This window comes from Suillus subalutaceus (assembly GCF_016647625.1).
Source record: "Suillus subalutaceus strain FC151 chromosome Unknown DFJ58scaffold_167, whole genome shotgun sequence".
Lineage (NCBI taxonomy): Eukaryota > Fungi > Basidiomycota > Agaricomycetes > Boletales > Suillaceae > Suillus > Suillus subalutaceus.
In genome coordinates, this window is record NW_024540416.1 from 80,049 (window position 1) to 100,436 (window position 20,388).

The following is a 20,388-nucleotide window of genomic DNA, read 5'->3' on the forward strand; positions in this document are numbered from 1 at the left end:
TGTCTGGCATGGAGTCTGTCGCGAAACGAAATAGCTGAGTAATGACAAAATAAAGTGTCGCCAGAATCACTTTGGAAAATCATTGGTACGTGCTAAATGAAGACGTATGGCACATACTATTGACAGCGACTTGTAGCATTTCACTGATCACGAGGTCTGTCTGTTCTGGGGGCGTTCTGTGTGGCTCGGCTCCTCTCCAAAAGGTGGAGGGTATTTACTGAAATGACTAGGGACGAAGCTTGACAAATGGCTGAGGGACTAGCACTTGAGAGTAAGATGTACAGTACACTATCTCATAATGCATAACGTCGGGACCCCCCTTCGACCCTATGCATTATGAAATTTATGCATTAGTACATATGTCACACTTGTGACAAATTGTGACACCGTGCGGTAGAGCATCACCGGCACAAGTACATATAACATATCTAACGAAAGTAAGCATCTATTGTAGTCTGTGTCGAGTGTAGAAGCTCCTTGCGTCGCAGCTCAGCACGGAAAAGACGGATCTGTTTCAACAACTCAAGTGGAAGTGTTGCATCAGCATTTCCAAACTGGAGGCAAGCCCTTCCGAGCCGCTGACACAGCGCAAGTGTTTCTGCGCGGGAAACCTCTGGTTCAATCACTGAGAGTGAGGTTTTGACGTGCTGTGTGCACCGTAGCTGGTTGTGCTGAAGTTACCGGAGCATTTTTGACCTTGAGTTTTTTTTGCTGTATCTGGTATGGTGGGGGTGTATCTCGAGGTTTGCGTTTCCGAGCAGACTCGGACATGGTGGATGGTAATTGAATCAAGGTTGGTTACTTTGACAATATTGTAACATGAATAAAATGACCCGAACAAGCATCGCCGATATGACTCAACCGGCCAAAAATGCTATCTCATAATGCATAATGGTCCCACAGGCTTATGCATTATGGTTCAATTTCTCACTGGCCCACGACGGGACCTTCCGAAGTCGATGCATTATGAGATAGTGTACTGTATAGGACTTGCACCTGTACGCTGCTCGCTTATATAAGAATTACCATTTTCCACTGATTATCACTGCAGTATGGAAGTATGGTTTCAAACCGGAAAAACGACGGTCGAGTCACGCGTGACCAATCGTTACTGGTCGTGACCCGCCCATCTCCTCCTGGGCCCATGCCATACGGGCCGTCAGCTCAAGGCACCTCCGATCTGGATCCACCGTTGCTTGCTCGCTCAGCCCTCTCTAGCCAACCCCTGGCAACCCCAACCGGTTCTATTGGGGGACCCAAGAGAAAACAAGAGCGCTAGGCCTAGCGCAGAACACTGACACGCCACGCATCACGGAACGGCAAGGGGCGGAAATCGAGAATCGTAGGTGGTTTGCGTTACTCACCGAAGGCATCGTGTTTTGCTGACGGACGGATGTAGTAAAGGAGTGTGCTGTGTGGTTGCAGAATCGATACCACTGGCAGGATTTCGAGGATGGAGTGGTGGGGGAAAAGAGAGCAATGCTCGGAGGGTGAGTCCCATGTTATATGGTGCATGAGTGTGCTGTCAACCTTCCTTTCTTCTGCTCCCCCGAAGTTTGGGCCCTTCCTGCAGATCTCTAAGTGACATCTCTGTTCGGATCCGCTGCGGGAGCGTTGGACCGGTGGGATCGGGGCGATTTGGCGACCAATTGCAACGGTAAGTAACACGACTTCGATCTTGCTTGCCACGCACCTAACTTGAAATAAATCTTGCTAAGGGCCGACGACTCGCAGAGTGCCGCCGATTTTGATATGACGATCGAGTGCCGTTGGGCTGTTGGTGAGTCACTGTTCTCGGAAGAATGTGGGCTCACGATGTCACGCAGGTGAGACCGTCTTTTTCTGCCAAAGAAACCTCTGGTGGACGGTCAGAACTGCCTGCAAAGCCCAGGGGGGATGAGGGAAAGCAGAGCCTGCCAGACACGAAAAAGACGGTCCTCATGGGCGCTAAGACGGTTCGCATGTGAGTCATAGGACGGTCCAGCTCTCTTATCAAGTTTCGCTCTGTTATGTCAACCATGAGGCATCCTTCTACTGTCCCGCATGCTGATTGTTTGCATTTGCATATCAGAGACCCGCCAAATTGCAAATTGGCCTGGCAACAAAGGGGTCTCAGCCCTCTTCAACTCAGACGTTGACCACTGACAATGGCAACTATCATCGACGCTGTCCAGAGCTTTCCAGGTCTGCATGGCCTGCTCATGCCTGCTACTGTCAGCAGTCCTGAAATGGACGACATCACCGAGGACTTCACTGCGGAACAAGAGACTATGCTCGCTGAACCATGCAAGAGCAACACGAACATCACGTCCACTACTTCAGAGTCGCGTCACGCAGTTGGCACCAGCTCGATCGATACGACATTGCAGTCCACGCTGATGGAGGCCTCAAAGGGTGTCACAGAGGGCACCAATGCCGAATATAAGAGGTGCGGGAGGTTCTTTCTTGTTAACGGCCAAAGTGGCACTCATCCTTGACAGGCTGATGAACTCGTGTGTGTCCTTTCTCAGAGGCCTCCATCTCTTGGGGCCGAGCGAAGATTTTTTCAGCAAAAAGCCACGGTCTGATACACCGTGGTTGATCGTGGCCTGGATCATGAGTGCGTGAGTGGTATGGTTCCATCCAGTATGACCAATTGCTGATGGTCAACGTGTTTCTGTGGCAGGTGTGACTCAATCAACCTCGATGGCACACCCAAGCCATCTCATGTCGAGCGGGGCACCTATGGGCATGCACAGAAGATGCGGGCGTCCATGACATACGCATTTGGGAGGCTTAGTGGTCTAGGCAATCTGACATGGCACGAGTCGGATATTGGAGGTGGGCTGATGGTTGGAAACCCTTCCATTTCCATCGAGGTATCATCCTACATGTGCTCGCTCCGCAGGCGCAAGGTAGTATTATTCTTCTCCCTTTGCCCGCATGATTCACCTTCTCTTCTTCATAGGTGCAAGCGGGCGAGGTTGCAAACAGTGCCCGGGCTATTACCTCGGTGAGTTTTTGGGTGCCCCCAGCTCTGAAATTGACTGATTAGCGAAGTTGACAGGAAATATTGCTAAAACTGTATCATTACAACCACCTCCCTGAAAATTGGACCATTCGTGCCTACCAGCCTGGCGAGCGCGTGCGTGGTGGCTCTGGTAATGACCTGAGTCGATGGGGTGGTGGGCGTGTACGGCGGCTTCTGTCAGCTGCCTATACTGTGGCATTCATATGCATGCTTCGTTTTGACGAGGTTCTGAAGATACAGGTACACGATCTTCGCGTGCACGATACCCAGATAGTGCTACACCTTCCCTTCCGCAAAACTCATCAAAATGGCGGTATGTGACTCCACTCTTGACCGTGAACTATTGACTCATGGATGTGCCCACTTACCTAGACATCAAACCGTTTCACCTCTGGCCCTTTTCATCGTCCGAGGCACACCTCTGCCCAGTGAGAGCACTTGCTGCCTGGCTGAAGGAGTCGAAAGTCACGTCGGGCTACCTCTTTCGAAAGATTGCTTCAGGTGACCGAATCTCAGAGGCCAATAGTCCCATGGTATGTCAATTTATATGGTCAAAACTGAAATAGGTTTCAAACTTTTGAAAAAACTTCTTTTTCTGGCCTGGTAAATATCATAGAGGGTACTTCCAGGATTGATATGAGCCAAGAATTAAAGAAATCGGCGGTTGGGTCGTGGAGATATGGTCGAAATACTGACTTTTTGACCTATCTACTGTATTTTAATATTATCTCAGTATAGATGTCTTCCATATGGTCCAGGACCATTACCAATCGATTCCTACACTTCATAAACCCTAGGACAGCCATTTTTAGTATCAGCCTCAAGTTAAAATCAAGCACAGCAAGATATATGAGGCAGGAGGGAGGAGGAGGACCTTGCATATCTCAAGAACATGATTTTTCCAGGGAAAACGGACTACACCATCATGATCCGATGGGTCAGGAGCCCCCATGACACATACTCCTGTAGTACTGGCAAGTCATGGGAAGTCTGTAAAAATCGATCTTTTTGGGGGGTATCAGGAAAACTGACATAATCTCTATTCAGACATGCTGGAAATACTCTGGGACCATCTCCAATCGATTTATGTGATTATAAAACACTAGGAACACCCTTTGATATATCGGTATTTACATAATATCAAGATATATGCTACAGGTGTGGGAGGGGGACCTTGCATATCTCAAGAACATGATTTTTTCTGGCAAATCTGGCTTGACCATCATGTTCAGAGGGATAAATAACCCCCAGGAAGAATACTCCTGGAGGACTGGCAAGTCATGGGAGGTCTAGAAAAATAGATCTTTGCGTGGGGGTATCAGACAAGTTGACACATCACAATTCACACAGGCCAAAATGACTCTGAAACCATCTCTAATCAATTAATATGATCATAAAACATTGGGAACACCCTTTTATACATTGTATTGACATGAAATCATGCCTCTGGGCACAGTGGGTAGGGGGAGGGGGTGGCATGTCTCTGGAATATGATTTTTTCATACCAAACTAGTGCTGCCATCAGAATCATATGACTCAATAACCCCAGAAACAAGTTCTATTTGAAGCCAGGCATGTCATATCAAGGCTGAAAAAATCAATTCAGTGAAGCAGCATGACAGGGGTGGCACTGCTTACATAAGCAAAAGCGGTCAACTTGAACATAGGTGGGCAACTTTGGAACATTGACTTTGATAGATCAAATTGTTGCTGCTGCTGACTTGTCACCCTTTTATGAGGATCCCATGCTTTTTGACTTTGTGCTTCTGAGGGCTTTGGTTGTTGGTTCAACCCCTTCAGGGGGATCACACTTTTTGTTGGTGTCACCCTCTATGAGGGTCAAACCATTGTTAATAGTACCAACAAGTTCCGCTTCTGGGGGCATTTTAGACTTTGTGATTCAGAGGGGTATTGTTAGTGGAGAATTGTCTTTGTGCACAAGCCTATTCAAAGACCCTTTAGGTCGAATATTTTCTGCTCAGACATTGCAGCCAGGTATAGCAGAGACCAAACTTTGGAAGATTATAGTCCATTGTCTCATTCTTGTATTACCCTCAGCTAGTGCTGCCGCGGTCCGGTTAGGTCCGGTTCATAGAGGGTTGAGCAAGAACCGAGAACCAAACCTAGGTCCGGTTCTACTAGACTCGCCGAAGCTCGAACTGGACCTTTGCGAACGGTTCAAAATGGTCAGGTCCGGTTTTTTTTTCGGTTCGAACGTGAACCAAACCCAATTTTTTTTACAGCTACCAAAAAAACATAGACAGAGTATTTGTACGAATAGCTACATGTCCAACGAAGCTGCGTGTCCCTCAGCCTCTACTGCTGCAGAAAGGTGCCCATTCCTATATGCTCCCTTCAACAACTGTAACACCGTGAATGTGGAGGTTCCCATGCGAGATGAATGCTGCCAGCTTTCGGAACAGGTGTCCGTCCGCCATTTAGATAGCGTGTTTGTCGAATCATGATACTATCACCTGATTCGGAATGCACAATCGATGGGTAATGCACAATGCACTTCAGAGCTCACAACTCAACACATATTTCATTCGGAACAGCTGTAGAACAAGTATTAGCATATTCTCAATAAACCTACCAATTCAAAATTTTAAAATCGACGCTGTGGAGCCTTCCCAAGATGAAACATTGCGCAAGTGTACCCACAATGAGTGATTTTTGGACACTAAAATGAAGATCCACCCAGATCCCATTAACCTATCAACATAGAAACTTCAACATATATAAAATACACCATTCTGAATCTACTCCAGGTGTTTCTATGTCAATAGACCGACAGCGCAGCGTGCTATTCACAATTCATGAGTGCAGCGTGACAGTCAGGCTAAATCAGGAAATCACACTTGTTGGCTTGGTTGAGTCTCCGCTTTGTTGCATTTGGCAGAATCGGTGGCGTTGTCAAACAGTGTGGCTTTGAGCGCTGTCGGACTTTAGATACTCTTGTGTATTGGCGTGTATTGGCCGTGGTGCCGCGCATGACATAGCGTGACGAAATTGTGCATTTCTATTGTGTTTTTGACATCTCAACTTCCGCTGCTGCCGCTGCAACAAGCTCGCAACAAAATAAAAAAAATCTTGTTGGGCCTAATGCGCAGAGACCTAAGGTATACACTACAGTAGATCCAATACGAATGTGTGTTGTCGTTGTGTTGCTATTCAGCAATGAGTGTAAATTGTGCATTTCCCGTCGAATGATAGTAATAGAGGAGGTATCACAATTAAGGAGCACCGCAGCTTCTTCGGGGGATAATTCTGGATTTGCCAGGTTACGGAGAACCATGTCAACATATATGCATGTAGATACTGCTCATGGAGAGAAATTCGTGCCATCTTTGCTTGCAAGTTGTTAATCGATGACAAGCGGTAACTTAGTACTGTGTATTATGTATTATATAATCTGCGTCTGCGCAAACTGGGGGGTTGTAAGCATAAGCACGGATAAGCATAAACCGTAAGCTCCCAGGTGTGAGTTCCCCTAATGCATCGCGTGGTTTCTTTGTCAGCTATGGTTCTCTGATTCTGCTTGGCACTTCGGTGACCGTACCTGGCCATGGTGATTCCTTGAATCTTCGATTCCGATTTCCCGACACATGCCGCCACCTCCCCATCCGGGTCACCGCCACTGGCCAGCTCCAGCGCCTTCAGAATCGCTGGTGCTGTCCTCAGTAGTTCCCAGCTTCCCCAGGCCACACCTTCCACTGGCCTTCTGCACCTTGCGCTGCTCTCCTGCGTCATCTGTCAGCAGCTTCCTGCACCGTGGCCCACCTGCCCTCACAACTCACTTCGATGCCCAGGTTCGGACCCAGGTTTCAGGCCGGAAAAGCCCTACGGGCTTTTCGCCCATGTACTCAGCAACTGTCTTGTGTCACCTTACTTTGTATCTCATGATGTTCTCCGCAGTATCAATACCATTCATGCTCGGAGTTGTGTTTCTCAAGTTAATAACATTTTCTCCCTTAGAGGCCGCATAGACCTACCCCACCCGACAAATGCCACCCAGCCTTACTCTTGAAGATTTGTAAACGAAACTTTGTTTAGAATACCAGTTCAAGGCCGTTCAATTTGTTTTTTTATGTGTGACATTAACTGAGCGCAGCATGTTTGAACTGCTTCTACGGTAGGAGGTTTGTTCTAGTCACCGTCAAATTATGACGATGCATGTCTCCAGCGCTGTGTCTGTAACACTTTTTCATTAAATACGATAAAGTGCCAAAGTATTCTATGCTTCAGCTCTAGATGCAGCAAGTTAGGCTCAGATGACATTGTAAATATTTACAGTAAGATACTTTGACGAGGCAAACTTGCAAAGGATTCCAGGAAGGTATTAGTCATGCACTAACATTCATTAGTGACAACCATCTTGTTTAGAAGAGTCGATGTCCTTCATTTTGGTCCACATATCTTGGCAGTATTGACTTATTAAGTGTCCTCTTAACTTGCTCTCAATAACTGACTTACATTTTCGAACCGCTGCGCATCTTTGGCTACTATGAATAAATCTCCAACCTCCGAGTCTGTCAGCTTCCTAGCATCTGTTACATTGAGAGGTCGAAGAAGTCAGGCAAAGTGTTCATTGGAGGTGTCTACTCTTAAGGTGCGTCATGGTGGCCTATCCATTATCATCTGTCCGCTAATGATATATTTTAGTGTTGGTGTTCAGTCCATCTGCGCTTCGGTTGTGACTCGTTGGTCTATCCATGGCAGCTGTTCCCACTGCTGTATGTATCAAGAGGGCATGTGTTGCAGGGAGGGTTGGATGCAGGTGGTGGGGCGCACATTGTGTTGACGAATTAGAGAGCAGGGAGGTTTGCAGTTTGCTGAGGTGTTGCACTGATGGTGTGTTTTGCACTTAAACCGTGTGTCCGAGCCATTGATCACCCATGCTGCCTAGTGCACTCTTCCAGGAGTCCCATCCCTACCTCCAGCACCCTCTCACTATGTTCAGAACCCTCCCGCTACCTATCACTACTTCTCCCACTACCTGTTCCTCTCGTTCGTTTTTGTAGCCTCATCTGATCAATATAACACTGTGCTCCACTCCTCATGCCTGACAATATACTGTTTCAAGTTTCAAACCACTGCATAGATTGCTGTGAACATAATACAAGTAACAAGTGAGATATGGTGAGCTCATCGTCACCAACAATTCCCGGACGTCTGGGTCCTTCACTACGATACCAAGCATAACTTCTAGTTCCTGTGTTCGGCATGGACCACAATGATTATGTCGTGCAATATTTTTGTTCGGGCGTCAAGGTGTTGATGGCAACTGCAGACAGTTACATAAATTAAATCAACGCCAAGGTAGGGTCTAGACAATTATACAGGCTACACGCCTCGGAATAGACTAGGATCCTTGTCTCGTTTCCGCGGTGATTATGGGGAGCTCAAAGTTAAAATGCCCAACGCTGAGCAGGACCCATGAGAACCCCTTTGGAACCCAGGTCGGTTGAGGCCCAAACTTGTCCGGACACATTTTGAGGATTTTTGTCCGGATGCCGTCCTGGGTCCACCTGAGGGGTGAATTTTGTCCGGACTCTGACCCAGGTTACCAAAAAAATCTCAAAAAATGTGTTTTTTTCTTATTCTAAGTAGCTAGGTGTGTTTAGAATAGCCAAAAAGAATCAAAAATCGCCTTCTTCATCCCTCTGTGTGGCCCCATTCCTCGAAGTCCTCTTGCGGAACAATTTGGCAGCTTCCGCCAACTGAGGCAAAGCAGTTGATAGGATATCGAAGTCCGTGAGGTCTGCAGGTGCAAGTTCGAGTACCGAGTGCGTTAGGTTGGGCTTAGATGAAAGTAGACAGAGAAAGGCAGTAGAAGGAAGGAAGGCACAGTGGTTGCATTGGAACATGGCGGTTGCATCAGGAATGGAACGAAAATGACGATGAAAATGTTGCTGGTAGATTTGGACGCCAAGGTACGAGACACCAGCGATTGCGTCTGCTTTGTCAACAGCAGCGTGTTTGCCGTTTTTTACCGCCACCTTTCGAGTATATTGCAATCACTGAGACTGTGTCAGCGATTACAATGGCATAGTAGCACAAACTCACCTCGGCTGATGCGAAGGCCCCACTCCGTGTATACAATCGCAAAGTCATCAACTTTGAGGGGACGGAGTGTGGATATACGCGCATCATCGAGAGACCCGAGGAGTGGCAATTTTGCCGTTTTGAAAATGTTCTTCCTGCGAATGATAGCCTGATAAACAGAGTCAGCGTACAATGTCTAAATATATTGACACACTGACCTTCTTTACTACTTCCTTTGCCGCGAGAGCTGCGTTTGTCACATTCCCTGTCTCTGGGAGTTGTCCAGTACTTCCCGTCCAGCGAGCAGCACGTTCAAGGCCCGATCCAGTTGCATGGTTTTGCTGTTCTTTGAGGACAGCCTGAAACTCCCGAATAAGGCGACGACACTCTGAAATCGACTCTGCGGGAGCAAGCTGATCACGTCCAGTTCGAATTCCCTTCTTGGCATGCTCGGTTTCGTGATCCATCCGAATCTTGAGCAGACCGGCAAGATCTAGAGATTGCATTGGCAAAGAGCCCATTCCAGGTGGTTTGCTCAACTCGTCGGGCAGCCCACAGATGGCTGGGATTTTCAACCAGCTCTCGATTTGGTCAAATTCGCGCGCACGTAGATCAGTTTCAGTGTAGTCCGCATCTTCATCATCAGTGAATTGACGCCTGTCGTCCCATCAGTGTGAGGCTAAATAATGTAACCATAGGTGCGTGAAATGACTTACAGCTATTGTTGTTCGTCAGTATCTAGAGCAATTGCGGCAAACGTTAGTCGGAGAAGTTCATCCTTTTGTCTTTCGGTTCGACGAGAGTCTCCATCGGTGTCCTCAGCTAGCCTGACAAGTGTCTCGAGTTCTTCTGCCTCATCCCCTTCATCCACGTCTCCATCCTCGTCACTGCCAAAGTCGAGATCCACCCCCATATCCTTGTCAGCCCCCAGCTTGGTGTGGAAATGCTCGATTCCTGGCAACACGGTCTGCTGAGTTTGGGCGAGGAGTGCCGGACTAAGACCACACAACACCAGTAGACATTGCGACTCGTTGCTGCTTCCAGTGAAGCTTCGTAAATGTCCACATCATCAGGATACTTTGAGAGCTCTGGGATGTTAACACCACGATCGTAAAAATATGTTATCGTGTACCCTTGGGCACGAGCTTTAAAGTCAGGTGACTGTTGTCGCAGAACCTCCTGTTGCAGTTTAGCATGAAGCTTCGTAACAGTGTAATAGGCATCCAGCATCGTAAAATCCTTGACGATCTTGCGGAGATTAGCAAAACAGTGCTCGCAAGGTTCGCTTGTGTGTAGCCATGGGAGAAGAGGGTGATCACCAGATATATGGTCACGATAGACCACAATCAACCCAACCAGACCATCGATTAGCCTCGCTGTGATGTCAATTGACTTGCGCGACATGAAATATTGAGTTTCTTTGTAGACAACCCTCTCCAGATATGTACGCCAGCCATCGTAGAAGTAGCGTGCGCGAAGAACCATTTTGATGCGTTGCCGGTGAGGAATAGCTCGGTTTTGATATGCGTCAACGATCTCTCCATGAACAAAAAGACAAACAATCTCTCCAACATCGTCAGGATGATGGTCAATGAGAAATTTTAAGGTTGCTGATGAAAACAGGCTTGCAGCTGCGTTGTCATCCTGACGATCGAGCTTTTCAACGTCCCGATGGTATAATGGAGTGCCGTCTTCGAATGCCATGGCTCGGATGCGAGAGTACTGAGCTGTATAGTTTCCGAGGGTAAGAAGTCGAGCACCTGAAAAAGATTGTTACGGAATGTCTTCAAGCCGTGCTTTGGGTCCTGAATGTTGACTCTAGCCTGGCCATAGAGAACAGGAATTGAGATCTTGATGGTGCTTAATCCAGGAGCCGGACTTGCAATTTCGTAAGAGATAACACATTCTGCTTGGCATTCCTGCAGTTGGGGTGGGTTTTTGCTGGGCACATTTCTTCATGACGTGCTCACGAAACCTTGAAACATCGTAGGGCTCCTTATTCTTCATTGTGCGTCCACAATTTGAATGACGGACTGTTTGGCAATCATCGTCTGCTATGGCATCCTTGTCAAGCTCGAGAATCTTGGTTTTCCACGTTGCCTTTTTCCTGGGACAAGGCTCAGAGGTGCCACTCCTGGCAGCCATACGCAGGTCACGCGAAGCTGTTGCAGATCGACTTATCCCCACTGCTGGACCCGATTGTAGTTTCACGACCTTTGCCTTCTTCGCCACCTTCCCTCCACTTCTATCTTTTGATCCCAAGTCTGCCTTTGAAAGTGGTCGCTTGTCCCCAACCGTCGGCACTTGCTTCAACCAACTCAGCAGACTTCCTCGTGACAAATATGCCTCTACGGCGTTGTGTACCCTTGTATCAGTGCTCTCAGCAGCAAGGACTTTACTGGAGGCCGTCGGCTCATGAGATTGTAGTGCGGGAACAGATATATGGGTGTCAGGCTGATTATTGAGAATGAATGACAGGGATATTTTTTTTCGACCATCGAGGACTGCTGCTCAACATTTTTTGGCAACTTTTCAGCTTGGATCGAACTTTCGAGCACAATATCTGGTAAGTCATCTTCATCCATCGGCACGTCTTCGTTCATGTTGGTGAGCTGATGCTTTGAAAGACAGCTACGTCAACACACCACATTGACGCAAATCAGCGGAGTCAGTACTGACATTGTTCAAGTACTCTTTTGCCAAGGTAATAAACCACATTGCACGGGCACTCGAACGTTTCTTCGGCTCCCATAGCTCATCTCCGAGTGCACCGTGTGCGACGGTATTCGCCGTTACAATTCCGCAGGAGAATGTGTCATTCTGCATCGCGTGTTCTAAACCCACATTCGGAGCCATTGCTGCAGTCGATGCACAAAGTCGAGAGGATACGGGATTTTTCCTTTTAACGAGTCTCCTGTTCATCCGCTGGTCAGTTATCGTGCCTTATCTTGTGCAAAACCAACATACCGATAGAAATTGTTTTCGCATCGAAGTCTACTCCGGCTGCAAGCATATATGCGCATGAATATCTTATCTAAGTGCAAGATAGTGCTGACTTGAGACACGCAGCACAAAGCTTTCTGAATGAACATGCATCGCTGAGTCTGACCCGAAGCCCCCCAGTATCCACTGTCACTGGTCTACCATGCCACCTTCAACACTGGGTCCTCTTTGTCCGTGCCTGTGCATCACCTAGATCTAGTATTTCGAACAAATAGGAGGTACGTCAATCTAGAAGACTAGAACTTCCAGCAACATCTGACTTTAGGCTTATATTAACTTGCAACACGATCAATGTCATCAGCAAATTCTCATCCGACGCCTAATATATTAGTTGACATCTAACGCAGTTGCAGCGGAGCAGGTGGGTAGCAGGTAGTTATTATTTCACGGCATTAATTTATGTTTGCAGGCATATGAATCCGAATGGAACAGCAACACAGTCGACATCCAGCGCAGGTGCAGAGGTTGACATCAGGCAGGCAACAGGCGAGGACCAGGTGGGCAGCAGGTGCCAGGGGTAGTATCAACCAGCTATCATTTTCGCGCTGTCATTTGCTTGTTCTTGCAATACATATCAGCGTCGTTTTCGTGCGATTTCCGTAGTTTTATTGCCTGGTACGAGTACATGTACAGTTGATAATCTACGATCATCGACGGAAATATCATATGCGTGAATCAGCGCGAAATCGTGAGATCTCCGTCGAACAGCATCGCTATAAAATCTCATATATGTCCCATTCTCTACGGAAATATATGGAAATCTTGTGTTCCTGGTTCATCAATATTTTGGCCGTTTTCCGTCGATACGGTGAGGTCCGGTTCTCACTGGGAGCGCTGAGCGCTCGACCTCGTGAACAAATGAGTAAGTACATGCGAGTTTTCAAACTCCGCGAGATCGTTGTGGCGTGTGAACCGCACGTGATGACATGTTTAAAGATTCGCGTTTAGCCTTTGATTCCTTCACCATTCACCATTTAGTACATACTATTACCGTCGCTGTCGTTCCTTATGGGAACAGTTGGGCCGTGGGCTCTGGCGTTGCGTTTCCGTTGAGACTCGCAGTCCAGCAATGTCGTTGACGTTTGACTGCGAGTCTTTGTCCTCTGTCTTTATGTTCGAATCATTACTTTGAGCTTTCACCATTTCCATTACCTTCGCTGTCGTTCCTTATGGGAACAGTTGGGCCGTGGGCTCTGGCGCTGTGTTTCCGTTCTCACAATCCGGTAATGTCGTTGACGATTGGCCACGAGCCCGTTTGCTCTTTCTTCATCCTTCCTCATCTCATCATCTCCTGTGCTCAAAATCTATCTATTTATCTATCATAATAAAATCGCTAACATCATGCGCATTAGCGACGAACGACGTGATAAACGTTCCACACTCTCAGATCTAGCACTTGCCCAAGCGCTTCTATATGTTGACCGTTGACTTCTCACGCGCCTGAGAAGTCCGTACCACTTATACCCGGTGATCCAGTTTTCATACTCTCCCAGCTCTCTAACACGTTCACATCAACGTAGCTGTCGTTGACATCGCCATTCCATCTTCGTCGGACATGTATCCCAAGACACGTTCCACGTTGCTTGCTGCTAGGTTCGAACACGTACGGTATTGCAGTGGCGCGGGCGTTACGCGTCCCTCCAACGTTTGTTGCCTCCATTGTTCCTGATGTTGCCGTCAAACGAGTGGCTGTTTCATTTTCTGTTTAGTGGCTTACTGTCCCTCTGGATGATCTCGCCGCCTGGAAATTTTGAGCTGGGATGCAATACATGGAGCCATCCGCGGATTGGCACGCTGTTATCACTCACTATACGATTTGCGTCCACATCGCAAGTCTTGCAATGGGCTGGCACACCATATCTGCTAACATGCTATTCAATCTCTCGTCCATTGGCGTGCATGCGATCTGCGACATTTCTTGGCCCAACATCCTTTCCCTATTTCTACCACACTTTCACGCGGATATCCTCTCCACCATTCTCGATCACGGATTCGGCGCTTGTGTTATTGCCCGCATATCCGAGGAGCTACCTCCCTTTAGCCAAACGCAAAATCAACCCAGTAGAAAACTAGCAGCTCGCCAACGCCACTGGCCTGCTGTTCCTCAAAATGTGATACTCGAGTGCCTGAATCAGTACGTACAAGAGACAGTACTGATATTGCGGTACTTCGTGACGACCTGCTCTGCATATCGAACATAGCGCGACGCTCTGCGAAGATATCGAACAATACTCAATCGTGCTTTTCACAATCGGTGCACCCGCACTTCTTCATGCACTGCAACCTGCGAAAGCCTTCTTTACTCGTGCACACGCCCCACCACAGTTAACCTTAGGTGGTCTTCCGATGCTCCACCGCTGCAAACTCTCGTACAGGGAGCAAGCCAATGGTTTATGGTAATTGACGATACTTCTTCGACTGTGGTATATTGCACGTACGGTCGACATCGGTCGTTTCCCCCCAAAAAACAACAATAAATAGGGTTTAAAATCGAAGCCAGTACTGAGTCTTATGAAATAGCAGTAGTAAACGTAAGGAGCCCAATTGTGAGTAATTCGAGGCATGGCTCATTTGTCAGCTGGGGTACTTATGTAAACAATGTATGTAGACAAGAATATTGAGCGCTTATATGTCTGTATGCTACATCCATAATACATTCATACTGCTATCCTACCATGATTCCTTCAGAGCAGCCAGTGGTGGAGGAAAATACTTTGCAGATAATGGAGAAGATAATCGATTGCGGAATCCTTGAATCGAGCCCACTGGGGTGGAGGGTCGCAAGAACTCGTACGGTCAATGATGTGTCCGATGATGGGTGGAATACGGAAGAAGATGATGTCGAGTTACAGGCAGCCATTCTCAGTTGTGGAATTTTGGAGGCATCGTTGCATTGTAGGACAGAAGATAAACGTCCGCGGGCAAGTCCAAAAAAGAAGGTTGTCAAACCAAAAGCCGATCGTGAGTCCATGAATCACCAACTCTTACATGTATATCAATAAGGATCAGGAGGAGGAACAAATCAGAAGCAAGTATTTGCTATGCAGGAAGTGGAATCCTTGACTCAGATTCTGCAACCTAATCGTGGAAAACGTACCGTTCATGCCACTATGGACCCAATCCTTGAGGAACCACTAGTCATACAGCAGGGGGATAATTCACCTCGAAATATACATGCTGCCCCTGTCAAGTGGAGGGGTGCAAAGTCTTATCAAGATCCGACAAGTGATCAGCGTTATGACGAGGGAACGACTATAGATGAAGATACGTGCACCGAACTCCAGGCTGCCATAGCAGCATGTGGGATTTTAACGATGGGGAAGCTGCAAATGGAAGGAAGGTCACGTTATGCAAGCAGCCCAATGAAGCGAAGCGACAGCGGGGACGGCCAACAACACGACCCGTGAGACAACAGGATAAACGTAGGTTCATTAATCCATACCGTCCACGTATGTGATTGATTATACACATGTACCAAAGATGCGATGACATCAGCCGGAATCCTGAATCGGGATCCTTATGGATCTAGGGGTGAGCGCCCTCATCAGTATGCAGGAAATGGTCTACTAGATGAGGAAGGAATGACTGCAGATGTCAATATCACTGAACTACAGGCTGCCATAGCAGCCTGTGGAATTTTGGATGATGGTGCCGTTGCACATGGACGGAATGCCGCGGTGGAGAAGCAACGGAATGAAACTAAGCGTCAGCGGGGAAGGCCAAAGAAAAAACGGGTTGAGACAACAGGATAATCGTAAGTGCTGTTCATCCTCACCATTGACACGTCGTTAATTGTGGAGTCATTCCACTCAGGAGATATTGAGGCAATGCATATAAACGGTCAGGGTGAGGCACAGAACCGCATAAATGGTGGTGGAGGTCAGGTCCTCCACGCCAGTATTCGTGCAGTCCCTGTTAGACCTGTGAAGCCACCGAATACCGCTAAGCGACAGCGGGGAAGGCCAAAGAAACGAGCGACGAGACAAAAACAAAATAGTAGGTCCATTAAAATACCATCATGGTGGAATATCGAGTCGGTCTACTCAGGAAACATTGATATAGACGGTGAGAATGAGACACAAACTCGCACCATTGATGGTGAACGACCGGTGGTCCATGCTATCATCGGGCGAGAACCTGGTCAGCTGCCAGCACAACTACAAGATGCAGATGCTATCACACCAGATAAAAACGATAGAGGTGCGATTGCAATACACACTGTTATGACGATAGAAGAAGATGTGGTCGATGGTTGTGCAGACACAGAGCCCAGACATGGCAGTGAATGCCCTGAGGGATTGTCAGGACGTCGAGCCTTTTCAGGTGTGTTTCAGATATCAGGGAATTTCCAAGTCATGTTGAACGTAATTTCAAGCGATGGTGGTCATCATGTCCCAGGGGGGGCACGATCATGTTCCAGATGACAACACTATGGAGGGCGACCACGAAAACAAAGCCGGAGAGAGTGAGCACCATAATTCTGTCGGTGTGCACCATATATCTGATTGATCACTTGACATACTTGATTTGTCCACGTACCGTTATCACACGCAGGATATGACGCAGATGGATGACTACCGACCAACATCCATGCCGCCTCATGAAGATACACGATCCATTTCACCTCAGAGGGTTCATACTCCACCGATGATACTCAGTCCGGAAGACATTGCATGTGAGTGCTGCTTTCTACACGACGACTGTCATATGACTATATCAAAAACCACAGCTCGGGCGATGGCGCGACCAGGGGCGATGGATGGATGTTGTTGAAAATATCCCCACGCTCAGGGTAGACACGTGGCTGGATTCACAGGTTGCCAACTACTATCTGGCTCATGCCTGGTATGATAGGCTGGGACGAGTCAAAGTCAGATTTGTCGACATGTTCGCTGCTGGTGGGACAACCCAATGGACTGATGAAGAACTGGAGCTCTTCAGGATGGATCACTTTGTCCCTAGTGACGGTCCGTGTCCGATGATCCCTGTGGGATTCGTAGTTCATTGTATCAATCACTTTTTTGTGGTCATATTTGACTACCATCGACGTACGGCGCACGTCCTCGGTCGCTTCATGTCAACAGAGGGGATAGCTGTGGCGACAGGCGGTGGAAAAAAAGATCCAAATGACTGGAATGCCTGGAATGGGCCTCAACGTTGGGAAAGTATTGCAACACTCCATGGTTGGAGGGCAGGACGCTCTGAGGATGTTCGAATAATCCCCAAAAACTGGATCCAAAATGGAGTTGACTGCGGTCCGATAGCTTGCTCAGTACTAGAGCAAGCTCTCAGCTTTGGGCTGGATGATCATGGCGATCTCCCTCTGCAATCATTTCATATACCGTGCGGTCACATACTGCGGATAGCTATGTTGAAAGTTGTTGCAGGTCGAATCAAGAAGAGCTGCAGTGACTACTTGATGCTCCGCGATGAACTCCAAGCTGATATGTGGCACCACATTTACCTAAGCGACGATGACATTCACGCCATCGAGACTGGACAGCATCAGGCCAGATGTGTAACCATGCTTCATGCTTTGTATGTCGCCAGTGCAACATGCGAGAACTGCCACCGCTCCCCTGCACTCCAAGTCATCCAAACTCCAACCAGTACCGATCGGCATGTAGAAGGCGATTACACTCATTATTCCACCTCTGACATCGACGAAGAGGGTGACAACGAAGCAGACAATCAATTCCCGGGAGACATGGTCTCTGATACTCGGAAGGCGAATCTTTTGAAGCTGTTGAAATCGAATAAGGAATTGGCTGGGTCACGCGATCGCAATGCTATATCTCCACATGCCTGTTGGAACACATATCCCAGTGGCTCCTGATGAAAATCCTGAACTCGGTAACACAGCGGATTCAGCAGAGGTCTGCATTCACCAGAGCTTCTCGCAAAAGGGTCTCAACTTGGAGTCAGGGGGTCATGGAGCGATTCCCTCGTCCAACTACAGCGGTGCCACTGCCGGCCTACATGGGACGCAGATGGTTGATGGACGACAGGACATTCGATGATTATGAGGGTGGCCCTACCATAGAGATGTTAATGGCTCCTGTTGATGTCCAGCCAACCATGGTATACCATTCTGTGGGGATGGAGATGTCTGCGGGGTGGACAGCCTGGGTCGACCATGGATACAGGATCAGGCCAAGTTCATTCCAAATGTTTTATCAATGCCGGCCCATCGTCCACCATGGACTACATCATGCCAATCGGTACCACCGAACTCTATGACCCCTCAAACCAGGTTCCCGATCAGTGTGACAGGCCGATATAGCTTGGATAGGTCAGGGTCCAACAATAATGTAGATGTAAATGATGTCATCTGCATGTCAGCTTCTGAGATGATCCGATTGGCACAAGATTGATCCACCTCTCGACCGGCATTCTGTGTCTGGACACGAGATCTTTCTGTGTGGCCGCACTAGTTTTTCAGATGGTGCCAAATACATATGCGTCGATCTAGAACGAGACGCTGTCGATGTTGATGAACGCGACATCGAGGTCTCTGTGGACATAGACAGCATCATCTGGGTTACCAGTGAATTCCGAATCAAGGGAACCATCGGAATTTATATGACGCCGCTCTTTCAGTCACGGCCAGGGATCTTCAAGCACAATCACACATCCATCGATATACTGATTCCCCAGTCAGAAGAGGATTCAAATGCGCCTGGAGGCAGGACAGAGTGGGCTATCCAAGCGGTTCAACATGTCGGCCATCCCCCACATTTGCATTGGACGCATCTCCAGCGCCTCATCGATTCTAAACATATACCTGATGTTCCCTCGAATGATCCATCAACACCCAGTCAATGGTAGATCAATCACATTAATTCCGCAGGACATTGTACACATATTCTATGACATGGTCCTACTCCCATCTATCAGCCACTCCAGCGACGTCAGCTGGGAGCCTTACCTAAAGCAAACCCTTGAGGAGGCAAGATACAAGAACAGGGGTGCTGCTGGTCGTTCAGGCGGACGTGGAGCTCCAAAAACCATTCCTCTGTCTAATGATGACTTTATAAAGGTCCAAAACGGATGCACGAGATCATCGCAGATGGACTCAAGCAGTGAGCATGTATGGCTCATGTTTCTTTGTGCTCGAGGGGAAAGGAATCAAGCTCCTCACAAAGGACGGCCAGAGAGGTAATATAGTGGGCCAGAAGAAGCACTGATTCGAAACATTCCAGACCTTGATTGGAATCATATGCAGGATAGGACACACGGGGAGTTGTTGGTCGACGTGGGTGTGTCATTTACACCATGTGAATTAACTGTTCCCGTGGTTGGCGTTTGGAGATTAGACTGCCTTGGAAGCCTCATTTGGAGCAGGGGGGTACAAACAAGGAGAGATGCATCATCATAACACACTCTCCCGATACGGTGCAATACAGGCCGAGATGCAACAGGAGAGAGCTCATCAGACACATGTCGCATTCAGGAGCGCGTACAACCTATACTACGAAGCTGTGCGGACTACCAGCAATGAAGTGAGCTCGCTGCTGACAGCGATTGCTTACAAATTGTCTCCATCATACATGGCGGAATGCTCCTGAGATCACGAAGAATTTTGACTGGGTGCAAGAGAAAGACCTATGGAGTTTCGGGGACGAGTACAGAGTCAGTGGAAAGGCTGCTGCCACAATGATTTTAGATGAGATTACTTCAAAGGTGAGCAATCTACAGCTCGCACCTTTGGCGCAACACTAATTACATACACCAAGGTGGAAGAGTACGTACGATCTCAGCCGATACTATGGATACCATCCAGGTATGGTCGATTTCATCACGAGGCGAGTGCGGGAGATTCAGAGGACTCAAATCGCCCATTGTTAAGAAAAACCCACCAAAACTGGGTGTCCTCACTGGCATCCTGTAATCATATGCTCCGGGCCACGACATCAACTCCTATCGTCTTTGACAGTCACGTGCGAGAGTCTCTCGCTCTGATCAATTATAAGACAGTGTTAGAGACTGCAGGCATGCTGTTCCTCCAAGAGTTTGACATTTCCAGCACGACATGCCTGGACGGAGGTGCAGCAGGTCGATGATGTACATGTACTCGCTCTGATGGGGGTAAATGCAAAGGCGCAGAGAGACAGGGCAATTGGAAAAGCGGTTGAATGTAGAGATGTCGATTCAGAACCGGAGGAGTTTCCCATTGGCAGGACACCATCATGGAGACGTCTGAAGGCCGCCATAGAAAACATTCCGGCGGTAATCATGAGGCATTGGACATGGCCTGCGATGCTTTCCAACACCTCACTATCAGTCGAACGGATCTTTATAATGTTCACCAGGCAGATATGGCTGATGCC

The 20,388-nt window shown here is 48.0% G+C and overlaps 4 protein-coding genes across 4 annotated transcripts; 3 read left to right on the forward strand and 1 right to left on the reverse strand.

Moving 5' to 3' along the window:
* Nucleotides 1-2,147: 2,147 nt before the first annotated feature.
* Nucleotides 2,148-4,102, forward strand: DFJ58DRAFT_734145 (uncharacterized protein; the record flags this gene model as incomplete). The annotated part of the gene is made up of 6 exons (XM_041386433.1): nucleotides 2,148-2,428; nucleotides 2,666-2,894; nucleotides 2,948-2,992; nucleotides 3,047-3,323; nucleotides 3,383-3,543; nucleotides 4,058-4,102. The coding sequence occupies 6 exons, from the start codon at nucleotides 2,148-2,150 to the stop codon at nucleotides 4,100-4,102; spliced, it is 1,038 nt and encodes a 345-aa protein (XP_041237835.1).
* A 4,547-nt stretch (nucleotides 4,103-8,649) lies between these two features.
* DFJ58DRAFT_846311 (uncharacterized protein) lies at nucleotides 8,650-11,911 on the reverse strand (the record flags this gene model as incomplete). Its single annotated transcript, XM_041393291.1, has 9 exons — nucleotides 8,650-8,966; nucleotides 9,077-9,224; nucleotides 9,274-9,712; nucleotides 9,814-10,104; nucleotides 10,134-10,782; nucleotides 10,833-10,974; nucleotides 11,090-11,509; nucleotides 11,551-11,673; nucleotides 11,735-11,911. The coding sequence occupies 9 exons, from the start codon at nucleotides 11,909-11,911 to the stop codon at nucleotides 8,650-8,652; spliced, it is 2,706 nt and encodes a 901-aa protein (XP_041237836.1).
* A 1,916-nt stretch (nucleotides 11,912-13,827) lies between these two features.
* On the forward strand, nucleotides 13,828-14,458 carry DFJ58DRAFT_734147 (uncharacterized protein; the record flags this gene model as incomplete). Its single annotated transcript, XM_041386434.1, has 2 exons — nucleotides 13,828-14,192; nucleotides 14,260-14,458. The coding sequence occupies 2 exons, from the start codon at nucleotides 13,828-13,830 to the stop codon at nucleotides 14,456-14,458; spliced, it is 564 nt and encodes a 187-aa protein (XP_041237837.1).
* A 275-nt stretch (nucleotides 14,459-14,733) lies between these two features.
* Nucleotides 14,734-18,886, forward strand: DFJ58DRAFT_734148 (uncharacterized protein; the record flags this gene model as incomplete). The annotated part of the gene is made up of 11 exons (XM_041386435.1): nucleotides 14,734-15,019; nucleotides 15,068-15,461; nucleotides 15,588-15,763; nucleotides 15,818-16,381; nucleotides 16,434-16,523; nucleotides 16,717-16,733; nucleotides 16,788-17,865; nucleotides 17,921-17,934; nucleotides 17,984-18,139; nucleotides 18,205-18,369; nucleotides 18,428-18,886. The coding sequence occupies 11 exons, from the start codon at nucleotides 14,734-14,736 to the stop codon at nucleotides 18,884-18,886; spliced, it is 3,399 nt and encodes a 1,132-aa protein (XP_041237838.1).
* Nucleotides 18,887-20,388: the final 1,502 nt, after the last annotated feature.